Source organism: Tenebrio molitor, chromosome 1 (genome assembly GCF_963966145.1).
Source record: "Tenebrio molitor chromosome 1, icTenMoli1.1, whole genome shotgun sequence".
NCBI lineage: Eukaryota > Metazoa > Arthropoda > Insecta > Coleoptera > Tenebrionidae > Tenebrio > Tenebrio molitor.
In genome coordinates this window covers 23,972,388-23,990,731 of record NC_091046.1, presented here as the reverse complement: position 1 = coordinate 23,990,731, position 18,344 = coordinate 23,972,388, and the positions used below count along the sequence as shown (strand labels likewise).

Genomic DNA, 18,344 nt, shown 5'->3' with positions numbered 1-18,344 from the left:
TCCCAAAAATGTAAGACAGCAAATTAATTGTAACAGTTGCAAATGACTAATTTCTCGCTAAGTGATAGATGATTTTTCCTTTCACAATCAATTTTGGTTACTGGCGGCATATTTATTTGGATTTAATCTCTAAATTCAAAGTAACCAACCTTAGGCATTCAAAATAACTTTTGAAAATTCTAGTTACACACAACATGAAAAACGTTATTTCCCTAAAAGTTCGAATTCTAGGGAGTAATCCATTTTTGACACGAGAGTATTCATATTCGACTCCGTACTTTGTAACATTCTGGAAAAACTTTTTTATAAGCGCCTATCACTAATAATATCCCGAGTGCATGTCAAATTGTCGATAATTTAATTTATTAATTATGAGACAATTTTACATGCACGAGAGGAATTTTGGCAGACTATTTCCTGCGAAAAATTTACATGGTAAGTACAAATAAACGTAATTTTGTGTGTCGTTGACAGTCATGACATTTGCACTGAACTGGTATCTAAGACAATTTCTTGACGACCGTTTTGCTCTAGTGCAAATTATCGCTGTAATTCGATGTACTTTTCGCACAAATAACTCAAAACAATTTATGCAAGTCCGGACCTGAACCTCGGGCTCACATGTTGTAAATGCGGACCTGATATTCTACGCTATACTAATGGCTGCCGCTGGCTGACTGAGATCAAAGGCGATTTTGCCGACTTTGCCTTCTGATTGTTTCTGTTCTGTGGTATTACCTTCTCTATGCAGAATTTAGTGATTTTTATGTCAACCAATCTCTTGCTGGACAAACTATACCAACACAATTTAGTAATTCCTATGGTTGGTCATCCTAGATAAATCCCCAATCGCATTCACTGTCCTAGCCAATGAGGTTAAAGTAGTCCAGGAGCGCGTTCATAAAATATGGGCGAAGGTAGAGTGTGGGGAATATCACGTGACTGCAGTGTCACTCCGGCATTATGAACGGAATCAGGTAAACGCGTGTTTTTTGTTTTTGTAAATGTCAACATTGTCAACTCACATTTAATTGTCATCTACTTAACTACCTGCTTAAATGAAGATCAACAGATTAAAAATGCAATTTGACGAAAGAAAAAGAAAATTAATTGTTTCTGGGGCAATTTGTTCTGCAAAAAAACGTTTTTTCCTTGTAAATTTGTTATCACCGGATTCAATACAGGAAGGGGAAGAAGAGAATATAAGTGTGGTTGCACAAGGAATACCTTTAAGAATAGGATATGTTGAACGGATTGCACCGGGGTTAACCAACAGATAATTTCAAATGCACTGCAGTCAGCCATTCCAGTTTCGAAAATTTTGTCCCCATTATTGAAAACATAATTAAAAAATGTATAAAAACACCTCAGAACATATTTTTTTCACGCAGCCGCCGCTTCACTGCCGCCAGATATTTGACAGACGTCAAATCTGACGTATGGGTAATTTCTCCCGCACCGCTAGACATCGGTAACATGGGCACACTCCTTGTGTCACTCTAAACATTTGTGAACGATCTGGGGTAGGGTGATTAATCCCCCAATTTTAATTTGAGAACGGCGTTTGGGTGACCCACGGGTAACCTTTATACCTACCCAGAGTATTTATGAACGCGCTCCGGTAGTCAGTGACATGTGACATTTGACACATTATGTAAGATGTTTCATTATCAATATTAAAATGAAAAATGAAACGTATTGTAGGATTTCAGCAATTTTTAAATAAGTGGCCTGGAAAAAAATATTTGGGGGAATATAGATTTTTACCCTTATTCTTCTTCTTAGGAGCAGCACTAGAATTCTCTATGATTAAATGGCAAGTTGGAGAAGCTAATTTTTGTAAGTACACAAAATTTTAAATGTTGTAATATTTTTATGCTATGTCCATAATGCATTTGTTGTGAATGCAAGATAGAAAGATGTATTCATTATATGTATTAATGTCACATAAAACCATTACATTTGTATAATCTGATTGTTTTTAATTAATTGTTTTAGTATGTACACTGGCGGCCATTAATTTGGAAACACCGGCCTAATCAAGTTTACTGGATATTTCTAATATTTGATAGTGTAAGCGTTATGTCATGAACTCATGTCACCCATGTCATCGTTGAGCGCATTCAACAGACTGTCGCAGCTGAAATTGATATGTCAATAACATTGTCAAAGTGACAAGCAATTTACAGTAGAAAAATCTTGGTGTTTCCAAATTAATGGCCGCCACTGTACTTGTGTGATGACAAGAGAACATTTTGCATTAGGTTATAACTTTCAAAATAGAGATGACACATTCGTAAGCTTTTTCCATTTTACTGCATCATTTATTAAATAAGTACATTATAAAGCAATGCCCATGGTAAAGAAAACAGTTACATTTCATTTTATACCAAACCCTACTTTCCATTCAAAGTAACGTAAAGGAAATCAAAGAATCAAATACAACTTGTTAATATTTGTATGAAGAAAAAAAATCCAATACTAATCAAAAGTGAACAATTTATCGCTACACCTGTACTCTATTTATTGCTGCATACTAGAATGCTATAGTTTGTCCAGCAAGAGATTGGTTGACATAAAAATCACTAAGTTCTATGTAGAGAAAGTAGTACCTAGTGCACGTAAAATTTGAAATATATCCTTCAAGCTGTAACATTTTTGCCCTGAAATTATGTTCTAATTAATGTATTCTAGTGCATTTTGTAGTGTTGGGTTAATTTAATACAATTTAATTAAAATCTCCCAAGGATACCTGCTAATGGTGATTCTAATTATGTTGGAAACTGTACACCACGCATTAACTACAGAACATATTAGATTATCAGAGTTACAATATATAGAAAGATCAAGGACTGTTTAAGTTGGCAATGCTGAATTTTATTTTTAAATGGTACAACTGGAGTAACTTCTGGTTGTTGACGGCTTCACACTGACAGCCGCATCAGTGACAAGTCAAATTTGACATTTCAAATTAAATTAAGCTGGTGAATCGTTCGAGAGAAAAGTTAATTTATCTTTAGAGCAAAATGGGGAGCACTTCGAGAATTTCCTTTAGTTAATTTTTAGATTATTATTCCGAATTCCAACTTTGATTTCTTTTTGCCGTTAATTTTTACTCTCATAACCTACCATTTTGTCGTTATTAATGCTACGTCAGATAGCTGTCAACTAAATCCACAAAACATATCCAATTGAAGTGTTGTAAATAGTCGAATAAAAAAATGTTCTTAATTGTATTGCCAACTTCAACAGTCCTTCTAGATCACCCGGTATATACATATATATTGCTGTAATGTAGTGATTATTTTTGTGTAATTTGTCAAATCTATTATTCAATGACAAGTCACATTACCAATAATTGTAATTTATTTTGCAGATAAAGTGTATAAAAGAAAACAAGCTAAACACGCCGTCGAAACTTCATTAGTGTGACAAAATGCCTGCAGGAGTGTCCTGGTCGCGTTACATTTCATTTCTTGCTGCAGCTACTCTAACTATGTTTGTTGGAGCTCAAACTGTACATATTTATTATGAACCATTAAGTGATCTAGATACATATATTGAGGAAGAATTGAAACGTAAATAGCAAAAATGTTTATTACATTTTATACATAAAAAATTAAAATTAATACTAGAAAAAAACACGTTTTTATGATTCAAGTAGCTCATCAAGTTGTTCTTTATATTCCTTATACACTCTTTGCCATGGTAATTTACTCTTAATTATTTCCAAGATTTCCTGAAGGAATAAATGTTTTGACTTTCCCTAAAATAGCATAAATTATAAATAACCCATCTGTGTAATATATCTTTTACAATAAGTACAAACCAGAATCGTATCGTCCAATTTTGATTTTTTAATAGGCAAAGGTGAGTAAGTGGGTCCTAACAGTTCATCAAGAATTATCCTTAGTCTACACTCTGGACCTATGATAATTATATGCATATATAATAAAAAAAAAGGATCCAAAGTTCATAATACTGTGCGATCAACAATTACTTAGATTGAAGAAGCCTTTGAGATTCTGGATTTTGTCCAAATTTTCCCGAGGTTCAGACGCTCTGGAATGCATGGAAGTATTTTTGGTTGCATATACCTGTTTCAATTTAAATTTGGACATTTTTACTAAAAGTCGGCCAAACAGTCAACAGCACTGTATATCCATTGTCCGTTATTGAAAACACCATTACGAAAGTAAGATTCAATAATTAATTTTTAATGTTCTGAAGTAAGAATCATTTTTGCGTTAAAATTTGATTCATAGCGACAGTTGTTTGACGTTTAGCAAATATACGAAAAATCTGACTGTCAAAGTCACAGCCGCCTCTTATCTAAGTAATTGTTGATCGCACAGTACAATAAATGCATACACTCACCCTTATCAAGTAAATGGTTAACTGTCGCGATTAACCAATGTCTATATTCATCTGCAGAATTTATTACAAAACTAGATGTTAGCTGACATTCCAAAAAGCTTAAGGTAACTCCTGATGGTAACGAATCATGTGCGTTATAAAGAGGCATAGCTCTCTGCAGCGAAGCTAACGGTAAGTTATGGGGGATTTGCCTTGTTAGACTACCACCTATTCTGCTCAAAGGATCAAGTGGATTTGATAATTGTACCCTGGAGATATCAATTTAAATATAATTAAACAACATCCTTTGTTTTAATTACCAAGTCTGCAGCTCACTAGCATATGAATAGGCGCGTCCATCAGTGAGTGTAATAACTGGTAAATTCGATGAACTTAAGCCACAACTGTTAACTGCACCTAAAATTTTATATTAAAACCGCCACCTTTCAAAGATCTCAGATTATAGTTGCATCAGTAAATTAACGAGTGCAAGAAATTATCTAGCCAAACAATAAAAAGTATCGATATTGTTTTTAAATTAAGCACGGAAAATAAACCTTACTGTAGTATCCTGTCCTGTGAGTATTTTAGCAGTTGAATTTTATGTCCATTTTAATCTGAACCTGAACAATTTAATTTCAGTATCATTTCAACTAAATATTTAATTTCACTTATAAAATATCTCCAGGATAGCCCACAACTGCCTCCCCAGCGGAAACGTGCAATAATATAGGCAATTCTGAAGCTAAAGTTTCTTTACAAAAAAGTTCTTACTTTCTGCGTTTGGGAGATAAGAACGTTTGAAAGTGACCAATCACGAAATACCTCGCTCCGGAGGACTGCGAGAACAAAAGACGTTCCTAGGAAAACGAAAATAGGTGAAAGGGACAATGTCATTGTGAACGAGCTTTTTTACATCGACTTTACAAGCATTACTGTCATTGATTTGTGAATGACGTTTGTGTAGTCACGGTTTTTCGTCTGAAAATTGAATTTCGCGGAAAGAAATCTATCGCTGAAATGTATGCAGCTGCAGAATACATTGAAATAATCGTGATTTATGGAGAATGTGGACGAAATGCTCGGGAGGCTGCCAGGATAAGTGGATTTCTAATCGTTCAGATATTGGAGGTCCCACAAGAGACGTACGAATGGTAGAAAATGAAGAAATCGTATTAAACACGTTTGAAGAAAACCCCACTAGATGTCAAAGAGCAGTCTCTTGCCAAATGACGATGTCGAGGAGCTCTCTCCAAAGGATTTTGAAAGAAAACTCCATGCACGCTTATCTTCACACGCGGATACAACAATTAAAACCTGAAGATTATCCCATAAGACGAAGGTTTTGCGCGTGGCTGTTGAACCAAAATAATGGGAACCCTAACTTTCTGTCTCGTGTTGCATTCACTATGAGGCGATGTTTGGTCACAACTCTCTTTCTTCTCACAGAAGATTTCAAGAAAGGTTTTCTATCAACTTGTGGGCCGGTTTTCAAGTGATTACCCCTTTCATGAAAAATAATTCGCACGCCAGTCTGATCAGAAGAGCCCAGCTATGTACCCAAATGAACGGGGGAATTTTCGAGCATCTCGTTTAATTTCGTTTGATCCGTTTATCGTTTTTGGTATTTCTGATTTGTCGATTGTTCGTTTCGGTTTTCATCCAGTATAGTTTTGTTAAATTGTATTAAGCAGTGCTTGTTCACAATGGACATAAGCAAGGCGGTCTCAAGTTACAGGCCAGGCCAGGTAAAAATGTTTTTAAAAAAACCAATGCGGCAACATTTAAAAACATTCTATGTATCCCAATAGTCTGCAAATAACAAGTGTTCAGTTGAATTGTTCATCAAGTTGGCTATGACTGTATTTTTTAAGAGACAACAACTTCGTAAATTAAGTTCGTTAGACAAAGATAGTCACAAAAATCAAAGCCAATTTGATGAACTTTTCAATTGAACCAAGGCGGTCTCAAGTTACAGGCCAGGACACTGGCTGTGTTGCCACATTCCCTGGTAGGCCATTCCATGACCTACGATGTTCCTAAAATTTTGAAACTAAAGTTTGTCTAAACATAAGTGAATTTTATGGTTTTAACATCTAAAGTACTTTATGAGGGATTTTAGGGTTGTTCACGACAAATCCATCACAACAGAATATTTAGCTACCCTGTCGTAAATTTTGCAACGCGTGCCTGTCTTTGTTAAACGAAAAGCTGCAGATTTGGTTATTGCCACTTTTACGACATCCCTCATAAAGTACTTTAGCTGTTAAAACCGTAAAATTCACTTATGTTTAGACAAACTTTAATTCGACATTTAAAATAAATTTTGACAAGTCCTTGGTCAAATTCGTCAAATTGAATTAAAAATGTCATTTACCAAATTGCAACTCAAATTATACGTCTTCTTCTTCAAATTACGTAGGTAAAGTCCATTCAAAAATCAAAAAACCACCAACGTCGCATTTTCCTCGATGATTACTATCGGCAACGCTGTCTAGTGTAAAATTTGGTGAGACTTGTAATTTTGAGGTTAAATGTTTATCAAGTGTCTTGTTTTTCTGGCCATGTTTAAGTAAAAATAATAAGAACCAATAAATAAATGAAACGTGGTGCTAATAGAACAATATGAACGAAATTCAAAGCAATTGCATTTTATTTTGAATCAGATAAATGTCATAAGTTATAGTTACCACCATAGTATGAAAAAATATCTACCTAGGTTTTTTAAATTTTACCAACCTAAAGCAACAGGTGGTGGTTTTTTGATTTTTGAATGGACTTTACCTGTATTTAAGTTTCTATCAAATGAGGAAATGAAACCAATTTGGAAAGAGATTTTAAAAATCGAAGAGTGAAGAATTCGCAAAAGTAGCCATGCTTGTGCTAAACATTTTAGGGGAACAGATATCAATATCAAATGAGGGGCGAATAACTTCTAATTACGAAGAAAGTACATTTTGGGAAGAAACACTGCGGAAAATCTTGTGGCTTTAAAAACGAATATTGAAATGAAACTGGGAAGCAACTTACAAGAAATGGGGTGGGATTTAGACAATGGGGAGAACAAAATTGTTATATTTAAATTGGAAATGCCCACCTCGCGTTAATTTATAACCAAGCAGTTTCAATAGCCCAGAACACCGCAGAGCATTTGAAATATTATCACTTATAATTACACGAGAGCTTTTTTTTGTCGACGTAAACTTGACATTTCAATGAGAATTTTGGTGCCTGGCAATTTAACGAAAAAAACTGCCTCTAAAAAAATTACGAGTCCGTAGGACGAGTAATTTTTTCTGGCAGTTTTTTAAAGTTTAATTGCCAGACAACAAAACTCGAATTATAAATGGCAAGTTTACTTCGACACACAAAAAAAGCTTGAGTGTAATTCAGTAAAACAATTTAATGAATACGTAAATCACTATGATGCAGACCTACTAGAATCAGACGCTTTCAAAAGTTAGGTTCCGTTTTGTCGCTGGAAAAGTTAGGGCAAACTTTTTTCGTTGTCATAATGACAAAAACACCGCTGCTTATGGGATTTTTAGTGTATGAATTAAATTAAATTGTCAGTATTATCACTTATCAGTTATCAGTAACAGTAAGGAGCACCGTTGTTTTTCTGTCCCCAAGGTGGTTTTCAACTACACAGGCTGATTCACGTGGTCCGTTCATTAGAAACTTTCTGATTTCCCCAAATCATATTAATATGAAAATTGGTAGTTGATTATAATGGACTACTCCAAGTTCAAATGAAATATTTTCAAAATGGTGGCACTTCCGGAAATACCGGAAATCGACGCCATCTTTATTTTTTTAAATGGAAAGGTTTCATTTTGACTTCACATTTCGATTCTTCGTTAAATTTTGAGTTTTGAACGTCTTTTCGTCAACACTTATCTGTCATCGTTTTTGACCTATGTCATCTTTTTTGCAAAAAAGCGAGATTGCAGGGCTTCATTAACAAATTTATAACTCTTGAACCATCGGAAATAAATAATTGATTTTTTTTAAGTTGAATTCCTAAAGACCTGGCCGATCTTTTCCGCCATTAGTGAAAATTTTTCAAAATTGCTAATCAAAAAATGTTAAAAACTTCATTTTTTTAAATGGCAATCACCATTTGTGACACTAGATATAAATGTAAAATTTAATTCTAAGCCTACTTTTATTAACATTGTGTATGCCTATTCCCAGCCGTTTTGGCGTAATTTTGATTTTTTGTGTAAAATATTCTTTTTTTTTATCAAACAATTGTTTTATTTGAATTTTTATTCAACAATCACATGCAATAAACAGGAGATAACAACGAAATAATAAAAAATAAGCAAATTAACAAAAAAATATTTTCAATGAAATCATTTACATTAAAATATTTTTTTGTTAATTTGCTTGTATTTTATTGTTTTGTTGTTATCTAATATTTATTGCAATGCTATTTTTGAATAAAAATTCAAATAAAACAATTGCTTATAAAAAAGAATATTTTATTAAAAAATTGAAATTACGCCTAAACGGCTGCAAATAGGCATACATAATGTTAATAAAAGTGGCCTTAAAATTTAATTTTACATTTATATCTAATATCAGAAATGGTAGTTACCATTTAAAAAAATGAAGTTTTTGACATTTTTTGATTACCAATTTTAAAAAATTACAGTAGGCGTATGAAACATAAAAAAAACGTCGTTGATAGCGCAAAAAAGCGGCCAAATCTTTGGCAAGTCAGTAAAGTAAAAATAAATTATTCATTTCTGATGGTTCAGGCATTACAAATATTTTAATGAAGCCCTGCAAACTCACTTTTTTGCAAAAAAGATGACATAGGTCAAAAACGATGACAGATAAGTATTGCCCAAAAGACGTATTAAACTCAAAAGTTAACGTAGAATCGAAATGTGAAGTCAAAATGGGGCTTTTCTATTTAAAAAAACAAAGATGGCATCGATTTCCGGTATTTCCGGAAGTGCCGCCATTTTGAAAATATTTCATTTGAACTTGGAGTAGTCGATTATAGTCAACTACCAATTTTCATATTAATATGATTTTGGGAAATCTAAAAGTTTCTAATGAACGGGCTACGTGAATCAGCCTGTATATTACAATGCGATAACGCATTTTTGACAGTGGCGGCTTGTACCCTCTTCGTGTGGGTAGGCGGCAATACATAAATTTGAAAATTGCAGTCGGCGAATGAAACATTAAAAAAACGTCACTAATAGCGCAAAAGATCGACCAAACCTTCAGGAATTCGATAAACAAAAAAACAATTATTTATTTGCAATGGTTCAGGAGATATATTTTTTTAATGAAGCCATGTAACCCTGCTTTTTAGAGAAGAAGATGACGTGGGTCAAAAACGATGACAGATAAGTGTTAACAAAAGGACGTTCTAAACTCAAAATTTAACGTAGAATCCAAATTTATAATTAAAATGGGGCCGTTCTATTTAAAAAAACAAAGATGACGTCGATTTCCGGTATTTCCGGAAGTGTCGCCATTTTGAAAATATTTTATTTGAGCTTGGAGCAGTCGATTATAGTCGGCCACCAATTTTCATATTAATACGATTTTGGGAAATCAGAAAATTTCTAACGAACGGGCTATGTACATAATTTGCCACCAGTAGATATTAATTAATGTTTTTGGTCACAAAAATTATGTTTACAAAACTACTATTCAGTAACTTATAATAATACTAATAGTTACAAGTTACAAGTTTGCTTATTAATGAAAAGTAAGTTGATTTTATTTCTTTCCTTGATTAATTTGTCACGAGGTTTATACAAGTTAACAATACCAAGTTACCTACTTTTTGTAAATGTCTATTCTTTATAAATGAAAATGTACTTATTATAACATCTGTAAAATCATCTGAATTTTGAAGAAAATGAAGCAACAACTCATGCGCCCCAGACTAGGTAGAAAACGAATCGGTGGGAAAGCCGCAAAGGCAACCGATCCAGTTGCCTTCTAAACGCTATATTGACATATTTTGCCCTCACGTCAATTTCACTCTGACATAGTGTAAAGAGAAAAGAGAGAGAGAGGGTAATCTCTCACGTTCGCAAAATTCAGATGAAATTTAGCTTAGGCGTGCAGTCGCCTGCCCTCGCTTACGATAGCGTAGCACACATGATTCACGCCAAAGTATTGGTAGACAGTGCAAAATTATTGGCGGAGATTCATTGCGCGCTGCTAATGGATAAAACATTCGATAATGTAGACAAACAAAAATTAAAAATTACATTTCAGAGTTATTAAATTATATTTATTAATAAATTTTAACTTGAATAAATTTATATCTTTGGCAAAGTCTGGGTAGGCGGTGCCTACCTTGCCTACCCTGACGAGCCGCCACTGATTTTTGAACTGTCGTAAAATTAGATCACTCATATTTGACAAATGCAAATACAATGACAGGTTTAGTGGATTTCTAATTTTTTCACTAAATGTTGGTGAAGCAATGTTGCCAGACTGTGGTAGGCCATTCCATAGCACACTGTCTTTGGTCAGTGTCATAGCTTGATAAATGAAAATCGCCTTGACATAAGACATAAGAAATACATAAGATACCTAAGAATAATTTATAAATTTGGGCAATTGGAAAATAATTTATGTGTTCATATAACTCATATGATTCTCCATGCCTTTTTGTACACACCAATAATGTTCACTGAGGTCACTTCTCATAAGTTACGTAAAAATTAATAGTATATCCACTGCATGTATCATGAATTTCTTATGGCTTATGTCAAGTGCTTGTTCACAATGGACATAAGCTTGACATAAGGCATACGAAATTCATGATACATGCTGTGTATACAGTGTGGAAACTACTTATGGAATAAATTCAATAATTTCAAAACTAATGACATTTGTCGATAACGCTGGAACAGGTCAATTTTTATTTATGATGATACTGATTTTAAGTAGCTTCACTGGTTCGTGACGTCATCCATTTTTGAGCTATTACGTCACACTCATTTTTTTTAACTACCACTTTTTTCTTCTCTTTCTGATAAGACCTTTATACTAGCTAAATGATGAATGAAAAAAATTGGTACTTTACATAACAATTTTTTTGAGAAAATGACAAATTTTACTTCACAAAATTCAATTTAATTTTTAACGTAAAAATCTTTTTTATGGGTTTATTTAAAATAGAAGATTTATTTTAATAGACCAAACAATTTAGAAGATTTACGCCAGAGAATTTGCGCTGAAATGAAACAAATCAGCTGTGACATTATTGAGCGCAGTGTACAAAGTGTCGGTGAGTGCCAAATAGTTGGCGGGGGACAATTTCAACATTTGCATTACATTTTATTGTTAACCTTAGATCTTTGTTTGCTTTTGTTTAAGGTCAATAAAAATTTTTACATTAAAAACTAAATTAAATTTTTGAAGTAAAATTTGTCATTTTTTCAACAAATATGTAAGGTACCAATATTTTTCATTCATCGTTTAGGTAGTAGGAAGGTCTGTCGGAAACAGGAGAAAAAAGTGAGGGTTGGCATTTAAAAAAATTGGTGATGACGTCATTACTCAAAAATGGATGATGTCATGAACAAGCGAAGTAACTTAAAATAAGCATTGTGAGAAATAAAAATTGACCTGTTTCAGCGATTTCGACAATTATCATTAGTTTTGAAACTACTGAATTTATTCCATAAGTAGTTTCCACACTATACTATTAATTTTTACGTAACTTATGAGAAGTGACCTCAGTAAAGATTATTGTTGTGTACAAAAATTATTCTTAGGTATCTCTTATGTATTTCTTATGTCCATTGTGAATAAGCACTAAGTTTCAATTTCGGGTTTTATAGGCCGTGCCAAACCCAAATAACCACCACCTGTTGAATTAAGTTGGTGAAAACAAAATTACACTAAGTGTATAATGCCAATTTTGACATTACTAAAATGCTAGACCAATCAAATCTAAGTACACAACGTTGCCGGTTGATTTTCTGGGTAGAATGCAGTGTTGGTGGTTATTTGGCTTTGGCAAAGACTATAGTTATGTTTGACAGTGTCAGTGAACCTAACCAAACAGCTATCAGCATCAAAAAAAAGGTTCGTTCACCAAAAAAATGTGCACTTCAATTAGGTATCTACCAAACTAAAAACAAAAGACCTGCTTTTTTCTGCATTTATGGCATTCCCATTGCTGTTACCACTAGCACATTTCCGCTAGGGAGGCAGTTGTGGGCCACAAGAATATACAGGATGTCTCAGCTAAGACTTTCGAGCCTAATATCTCGCTTATTTGCCAACGGATTTTTATGAAATTTAAAATGCACATATTTTAGATCGTGAAGGTTCAATTAGTAATAATAAAATTACCTCAAGTTAAAATATGTAATTTTAACACATGTTTCCTTTATCGAAAATTATGCGCGATTATTATTAGATTGTTAAACATTAAAAAATAGGGGTCTACACAAACAATTAAGTAAATCACTTGTCTGATTCAACGAAAAGATTAGATTTTGTAGTTAAAAATTTAATGTAAAATTTAAAGGTATTTGAGCAGTTACCTTTTGAAACAATTGATGATTAATTGCCAAGCAACATTTTGTACACCCTTTAAAGTCTGTCAAAAGTAGGCTAGCTTTATTAGAAACGTCAAATTGTGAAAATTTATTGAAAATACTCTAAAAATAGACTACAGCGGTAGAAATTTCAATATTGTTGAAAAAGGAAAAAACATTGCCTATGGAGAGTCATAAGAACTTCAATGACCACAGTTCGTTTTCTCGTGGAACACTATCCAAATGTAGGCTTTACAAAATGCAAGGTTAAGAACGTCGTCAATTTATTTGAAGACACAGGAAGCGTACGTGAATTAAATTACCTTGCTAAAATATCCCGATCGTGTTTTAGTCCTTTATGGAAGAATTAAAGCATCCAGTATAATAAATTACGTCCAAATGTTATCTTTAACTTTGCAAGTGTTGTAAGGTTAGCAAAATAAACGTCAAATATGTCACCTGTGCTTCTGCGAAAAGGGATGACCAAAATTCTGCAAAATTGTGCGTTTGTTTCATACGCGTCTGCGTTTTTGCATTTGCTGGCACGTTTAACACAGTTTTTTGCTTTTTTCTTGCAAACCAGACGTCTTTCAAGGACGAATTTTTCTCTACAGCATTTTTTATTAACAATCAATTTTTTATGTAAATCTTAATTGATTCAACATTTTAAAAAGGCATGTAAAAATTACGTTTTTAAGACTTGGGTGATTGAATTAATGGGATTTTATTCTTCACCCTCTAAAATATCTGCATTTTAAATTTCACAAAATTCCGCTGGAAAATAACTGAGTTATTAGGCTCGAAAATCTTAGCTGACACCCTGTACATTCTTATGCAAAAATTGGACAATACTCATTGATGATTTTCCACTGTGAATCGACATGTGTTACTGTTTCTCATGGACAAACATGATTTTAATGGAGTACTCTTAATCACTTATTTAAATAATGGGTGCGTTTTTTTGCAATCTTCTAGAAGTTAGAGATTCTTCCAAAAGAGAAACTTCCCACAGTCGCTAAATCGGACTTTTTTTTGCTGCATTCTCTTTGACAGTCCACAGACACACATAACCTCATTAGTAATAAGTGTTTACTTTTTTGCCATGAATAATAACAATAACAGAATATAGCCTAAGGGAGTCCGTTTCGGCTCAGGGACGCGAGGGTCGCGGGTTCGATTCCGACCCAGGGCGAAATTTAAAATAATAAAAAAAGGCTATATTCTGTCTCGTGATTCGGAAGTCACGTTAAGCCATTGGTTCCGGTCTATTGAGTTGGTCATCATGCCCCTCATAGATTTGTAAACCAGTCCTAGACTGTGTAACAATTTTTTTTTATTTTTTTTTTTGATATTATACAACATGTTAAACAAAAGGCAGCTGTGATTCTGCGCAGAGGATGTGGCTAAATGATCATTTTTGTCGTTTCGGTTGCACTATTGACTCTTTGCAACCTTGCAACTTTCCTGCTTTCTCTGCCATCTAATTTGATGGCAGAAAAGAGAGATGCTCGGAGAGAATCTTCCGCGACCAATAAAACGACACTTCTGACAGTGGGAGATTCTTCCGTTGAGCAAAAAAACGCACCCAATAATGTAACTTCACGTAAGATATACAGGGTGTTAGGGAATGGTCTCCCGAGAATTTCAGGGTGAGTTTATCAGGAAAAATGTGGCCGAAAACCTTTATACCGTTTTTGGATAAATTAAACCGTTTTCTGAAAATAAAATTATTCCCTGCTGAAATATTGCTTTCTGCACGAAAAAATCTTATGTTTCGATTTAAAAATGATTGCTTGGTAACGATTCGAAATTTACTACTGTCAAAGTCTACACTTTGACTTGATCTATCTTTTATCCGTCGCCTGCAAAGATTACAATCGTTTACAATGCCAGAATATTCTATGGAGGAGTATGCAGATATGCATTTTCTGTATGGGGAATGTAGCGGAAATGCCAATGCTTGTGTCCGAAGGTATAATCTACTGGGTACCCCAAAATTCGCGAAACAACGTAGTAGTACGTTGTTAAGGAGTCATTAAGAGATCAGGTAAAAATGTTTTTAAAAAATCAATCTTCTTTATGTTGTCTATGAAATCTTATGCACTCGCCAATTTACACACGTCATCGAGATATTTACCTTTACCACTGAGTAAACTTCTAATTGATATTCGACTTAAAACGCATTTACATAATTCAAAATTCCACATATACATAAGTCCTGTTTTTGTTAACACTAAACAGTGACCATCTTGAGAAAGGCTAATTGATGATACAACATCTTCAATTATTATTGGGGGAAGTGGTCGGGCACCTGATTTAATATCGTAGCAATTAATACTAAGATCTTCACAGCATGCTACTATGAATTTTTTATTAGCTGCCACACACCTAATGGTTGAACCTAAAATTAGGTATATGTTTAAAATATACTTAAACTTGTGTGATATATATACCTATGTATGTGTCCCAATTTGGTTCTTTGTCGTTTATACTTTTATAAACTTCAATACTTGCCAAAGAACCTTTAACAGTTTTATGGCAATTATTGGTAATCTGTAAAATACATTAAACACTATTTTAAAAAATGGTCACTAAAACATTAGACTACATAAATATACTCTGTACACTGATTCTAGTTCTAAAACATAAGACAGTGAAAAATACTAAATTCTCCATGTCAATTGTTTCACGTTCTTTAGGAAACCGTTGTAGTCTTGCAGATTAATTCCCGTCAGTAGTAATCTTACACCTAAAGTCTGTCTCAATTCTAAATTTCCATCAACACTGCATTCTATGTTGGAAATACAACCGGCAACACTGTTTGGTGAAAAATGCGTCAGATTGTATTTGTTAGGTTATCTGTCAATTTCCGTTTTTACAACTCAAAATTTTAGAATAATGGAAAAGAACGAAGACCTTTTTCAAAATGCAGCCAGTGAGTAGGTAGAAAATCAATTTCTAAAAGCAAAATAAACTTATAAACTAATTTTAATGTTTTCAAATCATGTTTATAAAATAATTATATTGCCAACTTTGGTTATTAGAAATATTTTTATTTTGCCAACATAATTCAACAGGTGGTGGAAATTTAGAATTGAGAAACTATAGTTGAATTTTTTTAATAAACAAATTGTCAAAACGTTTTCTTGTTGGTATGAGCCAAACTGTGATTTTCATGATAATACGATTGGACTCATTGAGTGTCAACATTTTTTTATGTAACTGAGCCTGCGCCCTAACGAGCGAGAGTTTATTTCAAATTCGAAAAGGTTTCTCCTGATTTCTCATTAAATTTGTTTTGAAAATGAATTCACGGAAGAAAGGTACGGGAAGTGAAGTGAACATAACCTTAACCATGATTTGGTGTCAAATTGTTATACAGCTGATCCATATGTCCAAATTTTAGGGTGGTACAGTATGGTTTTTTACTTCATTTTGACACTGACAATTGTTTATTAAAAAAATTTCACTATATACAGTCAAATTAAAAAAAAAGTAGTCGTCAATGTCACACTTTAGCATATATAGTCGTTTTCAACGACATCCGTGCTGCCATTGTCATTTTTAATATGTTGGTGCAGATTGTACAATCGCGGCCATCCAAAAATGAACGATAGCTTGCGAAAATTTCCGTATTTTTCGTTAGATTAAATCAGGCTGTATTCATTGGCGTTCGTGCAGCAGGCGTTACTATTTTAATAATAAAAAGTTGTAATAATAAAAATGAGACTGAGAAGTAATTAATACATTATTAAAGTGAAAGTAAACTTTAGTAAAGAAACCTTTCCAACACCTATTCGCATTGGCCTCTCAAGCCTGTTTTCTTGCCAACCCCTCTTTATATTGAAGATGCAAGTCTTACTGCAATGTAATTCTCTCGCCACAGCAGCCAACGACCAATTTTCTTCTAGCTTTGCAATAGCCCTAGCTGTCTGCATCGGAGAGAGATGTGGCATTTAAAAAAAATAGTTTCAATAAATTTTTTATCGCTAGTGTCAAACTTTGACATTTTAGGACGCCTATGATTTAAAGTAAATATCAAACTATAAAAAAAAACGTTCACTTTTGGATGGCCGCGATAGTACATACAAATTCATAACCAGGATTCAGAGTATAAGCAAATCCTGTTAAAAAAATGTCAAACAAGAAATTGAGGTTATGGTAAAAGAAAATTGCTATTTCGTCAAACATCAACAACAAATAATAAAACTCAGTCTTCAACATGGTGTAAAACATGGTTAAACCAGGTCACCCTTGGAATCCAAATCAGACTTAATGTTTTCTTTGATTTGTTTGAAATTATAGAAAATAATTTGAATTTGTCAATTTGCCGCGTCAAGCTAAATTGCCAAATTAAAAAATTCAAAATTACTAAACTGAAACAGCAAGTAATGCCAACATACTGTCATAGTGACAGCACGGTTGTCACTGAAAACAACTATACAATCGAATGCAAAAAAAGTAGACAAAAACAATTTCCTGTAATTGTTTTTCCTCAAAATGTTATTGTATAAATGTGGCTTTTCTAATACCGAAAACATTTTCTCACTTTTTTGCATTCGGCTACGCAACCAAGAATACAGTCGTAGTCAGCTACCAACGAAAATCGAAAAACTGGAAACTGGACCCAGCAGTCAAAACTTCTTGTCGACTTTTTTTGCATTCGACCGTAATTGAATCAAATGAAATGACATAGACGCTCACTTTTTTTCAAATTTGACTCTATGATGTTTACAGAATTACAGCTGTCAATCTGAATGAAGTTTCAGTACAAGTGTTTTCAATTGTTATTATAAACTGTTGAAATTATTGATTCTTCGAGTATGAATGACATAACAAATTTTTGTGCGCATTAAAATTTTCACTTAGGGTTGGCTATGGATCATTCTTTGTTTTCCGTTGCACCTTAGACACTCACAAGTTTGACATTTCAATAAATGTTTTTTTCTCTTAATTTTGTTATGTTTCAATTGTACTGACCAAGGAGTATAGAATAATAGGGAGGGGACATACGGCCGGCCGAGTGAAGCCGCCTTAATGCGCATGTCTGCTATTAGTACGCCCCAAGAAAGTAAATCAAATCACTTACGTTGTGATATTTAGTGTGGTTTTCTAGTTTCTCATACTCTGAATACATTTGTGATGCAAAAAAAATAGTGTTTTATTTTCCTGCAGTTTTATTGTTAATTCCCAACATCTCAAGTAGTGTTAACTGGGGCGTACCTCACGGGTTGCATAAAATTGTACCCGTTTTCTTGTCCCTCACCGCTTCAATTTACCGCGCCCAGAAGCTTGCGTATGTCCCCTCCCTATACTCCTTAGTACTGACTGACATTTGTCGTTCGTTCTTGCGTGTGTCTAAAGTAACAGAAAAAATAAAAACTCGTTCAAAGCCAACTCCAAGTGAAAATTTTAATAGTCACCCGTTACTTTTTACCACGTAGACACTTG

The 18,344-nt window shown here is 33.6% G+C and overlaps 3 protein-coding genes across 5 annotated transcripts in view; 2 read left to right on the top strand and 1 right to left on the bottom strand.

The window, feature by feature from the left end:
• The first annotated feature begins 1,652 nt into the window (after window positions 1-1,652).
• Window positions 1,653-3,642, top strand: sloth1 (sloth 1). Its single transcript, XM_069038140.1, has 2 exons — window positions 1,653-1,839; window positions 3,377-3,642. Exons 1-2 carry the CDS (start codon window positions 1,689-1,691, stop codon window positions 3,430-3,432), a joined length of 207 nt encoding a protein of 68 aa, XP_068894241.1. The 5' UTR covers window positions 1,653-1,688; the 3' UTR covers window positions 3,433-3,642.
• Hira (histone cell cycle regulator-like protein) overlaps window positions 3,377-18,344 on the bottom strand; it is a 27,621-nt gene continuing 12,653 nt past the window's right edge. For 2 of the 3 annotated variants that reach the window (XM_069037574.1, XM_069037589.1), the window contains 6 exons: window positions 15,347-15,446; window positions 15,031-15,294; window positions 4,677-4,773; window positions 4,378-4,625; window positions 3,830-3,927; window positions 3,377-3,766 (listed from right to left, as the gene is read on the bottom strand). In XM_069037574.1, the coding sequence (XP_068893675.1) occupies window positions 3,650-3,766; window positions 3,830-3,927; window positions 4,378-4,625; window positions 4,677-4,773; window positions 15,031-15,294; window positions 15,347-15,446 (924 nt within the window). In that variant the 3' untranslated portion in view covers window positions 3,377-3,649. Of the gene's footprint in view, window positions 3,767-3,816; window positions 3,928-4,377; window positions 4,626-4,676; window positions 4,774-15,030; window positions 15,295-15,346; window positions 15,447-18,344 lie in introns of all 3 variants that reach the window. The other variant, XM_069037581.1, reaches the window with a different exon arrangement.
• On the top strand, window positions 3,437-3,642 carry sloth2 (sloth 2). Its single transcript, XM_069038155.1, has one exon. The coding sequence runs from the start codon at window positions 3,437-3,439 to the stop codon at window positions 3,584-3,586; it is 150 nt and encodes a 49-aa protein (XP_068894256.1). The 3' UTR covers window positions 3,587-3,642.

What these genes read in the sequence shown, in the direction of transcription:
- sloth1 (XM_069038140.1), top strand. Translation starts at nt 1,689, where the DNA reads ATGAAACGTATTGTAGGATTTCAGCAATTTTTAAATAAGTGGCCTGGA. An exon ending in AGTTGGAGAAGCTAATTTTT is followed by an intron (nt 1,840 to 3,376) that starts GTAAGTACACAA and finishes TTTATTTTGCAG; the next exon opens with ATAAAGTGTATAAAAGAAAA.
- sloth2 (XM_069038155.1), top strand. Translation starts at nt 3,437, where the DNA reads ATGCCTGCAGGAGTGTCCTGGTCGCGTTACATTTCATTTCTTGCTGCA.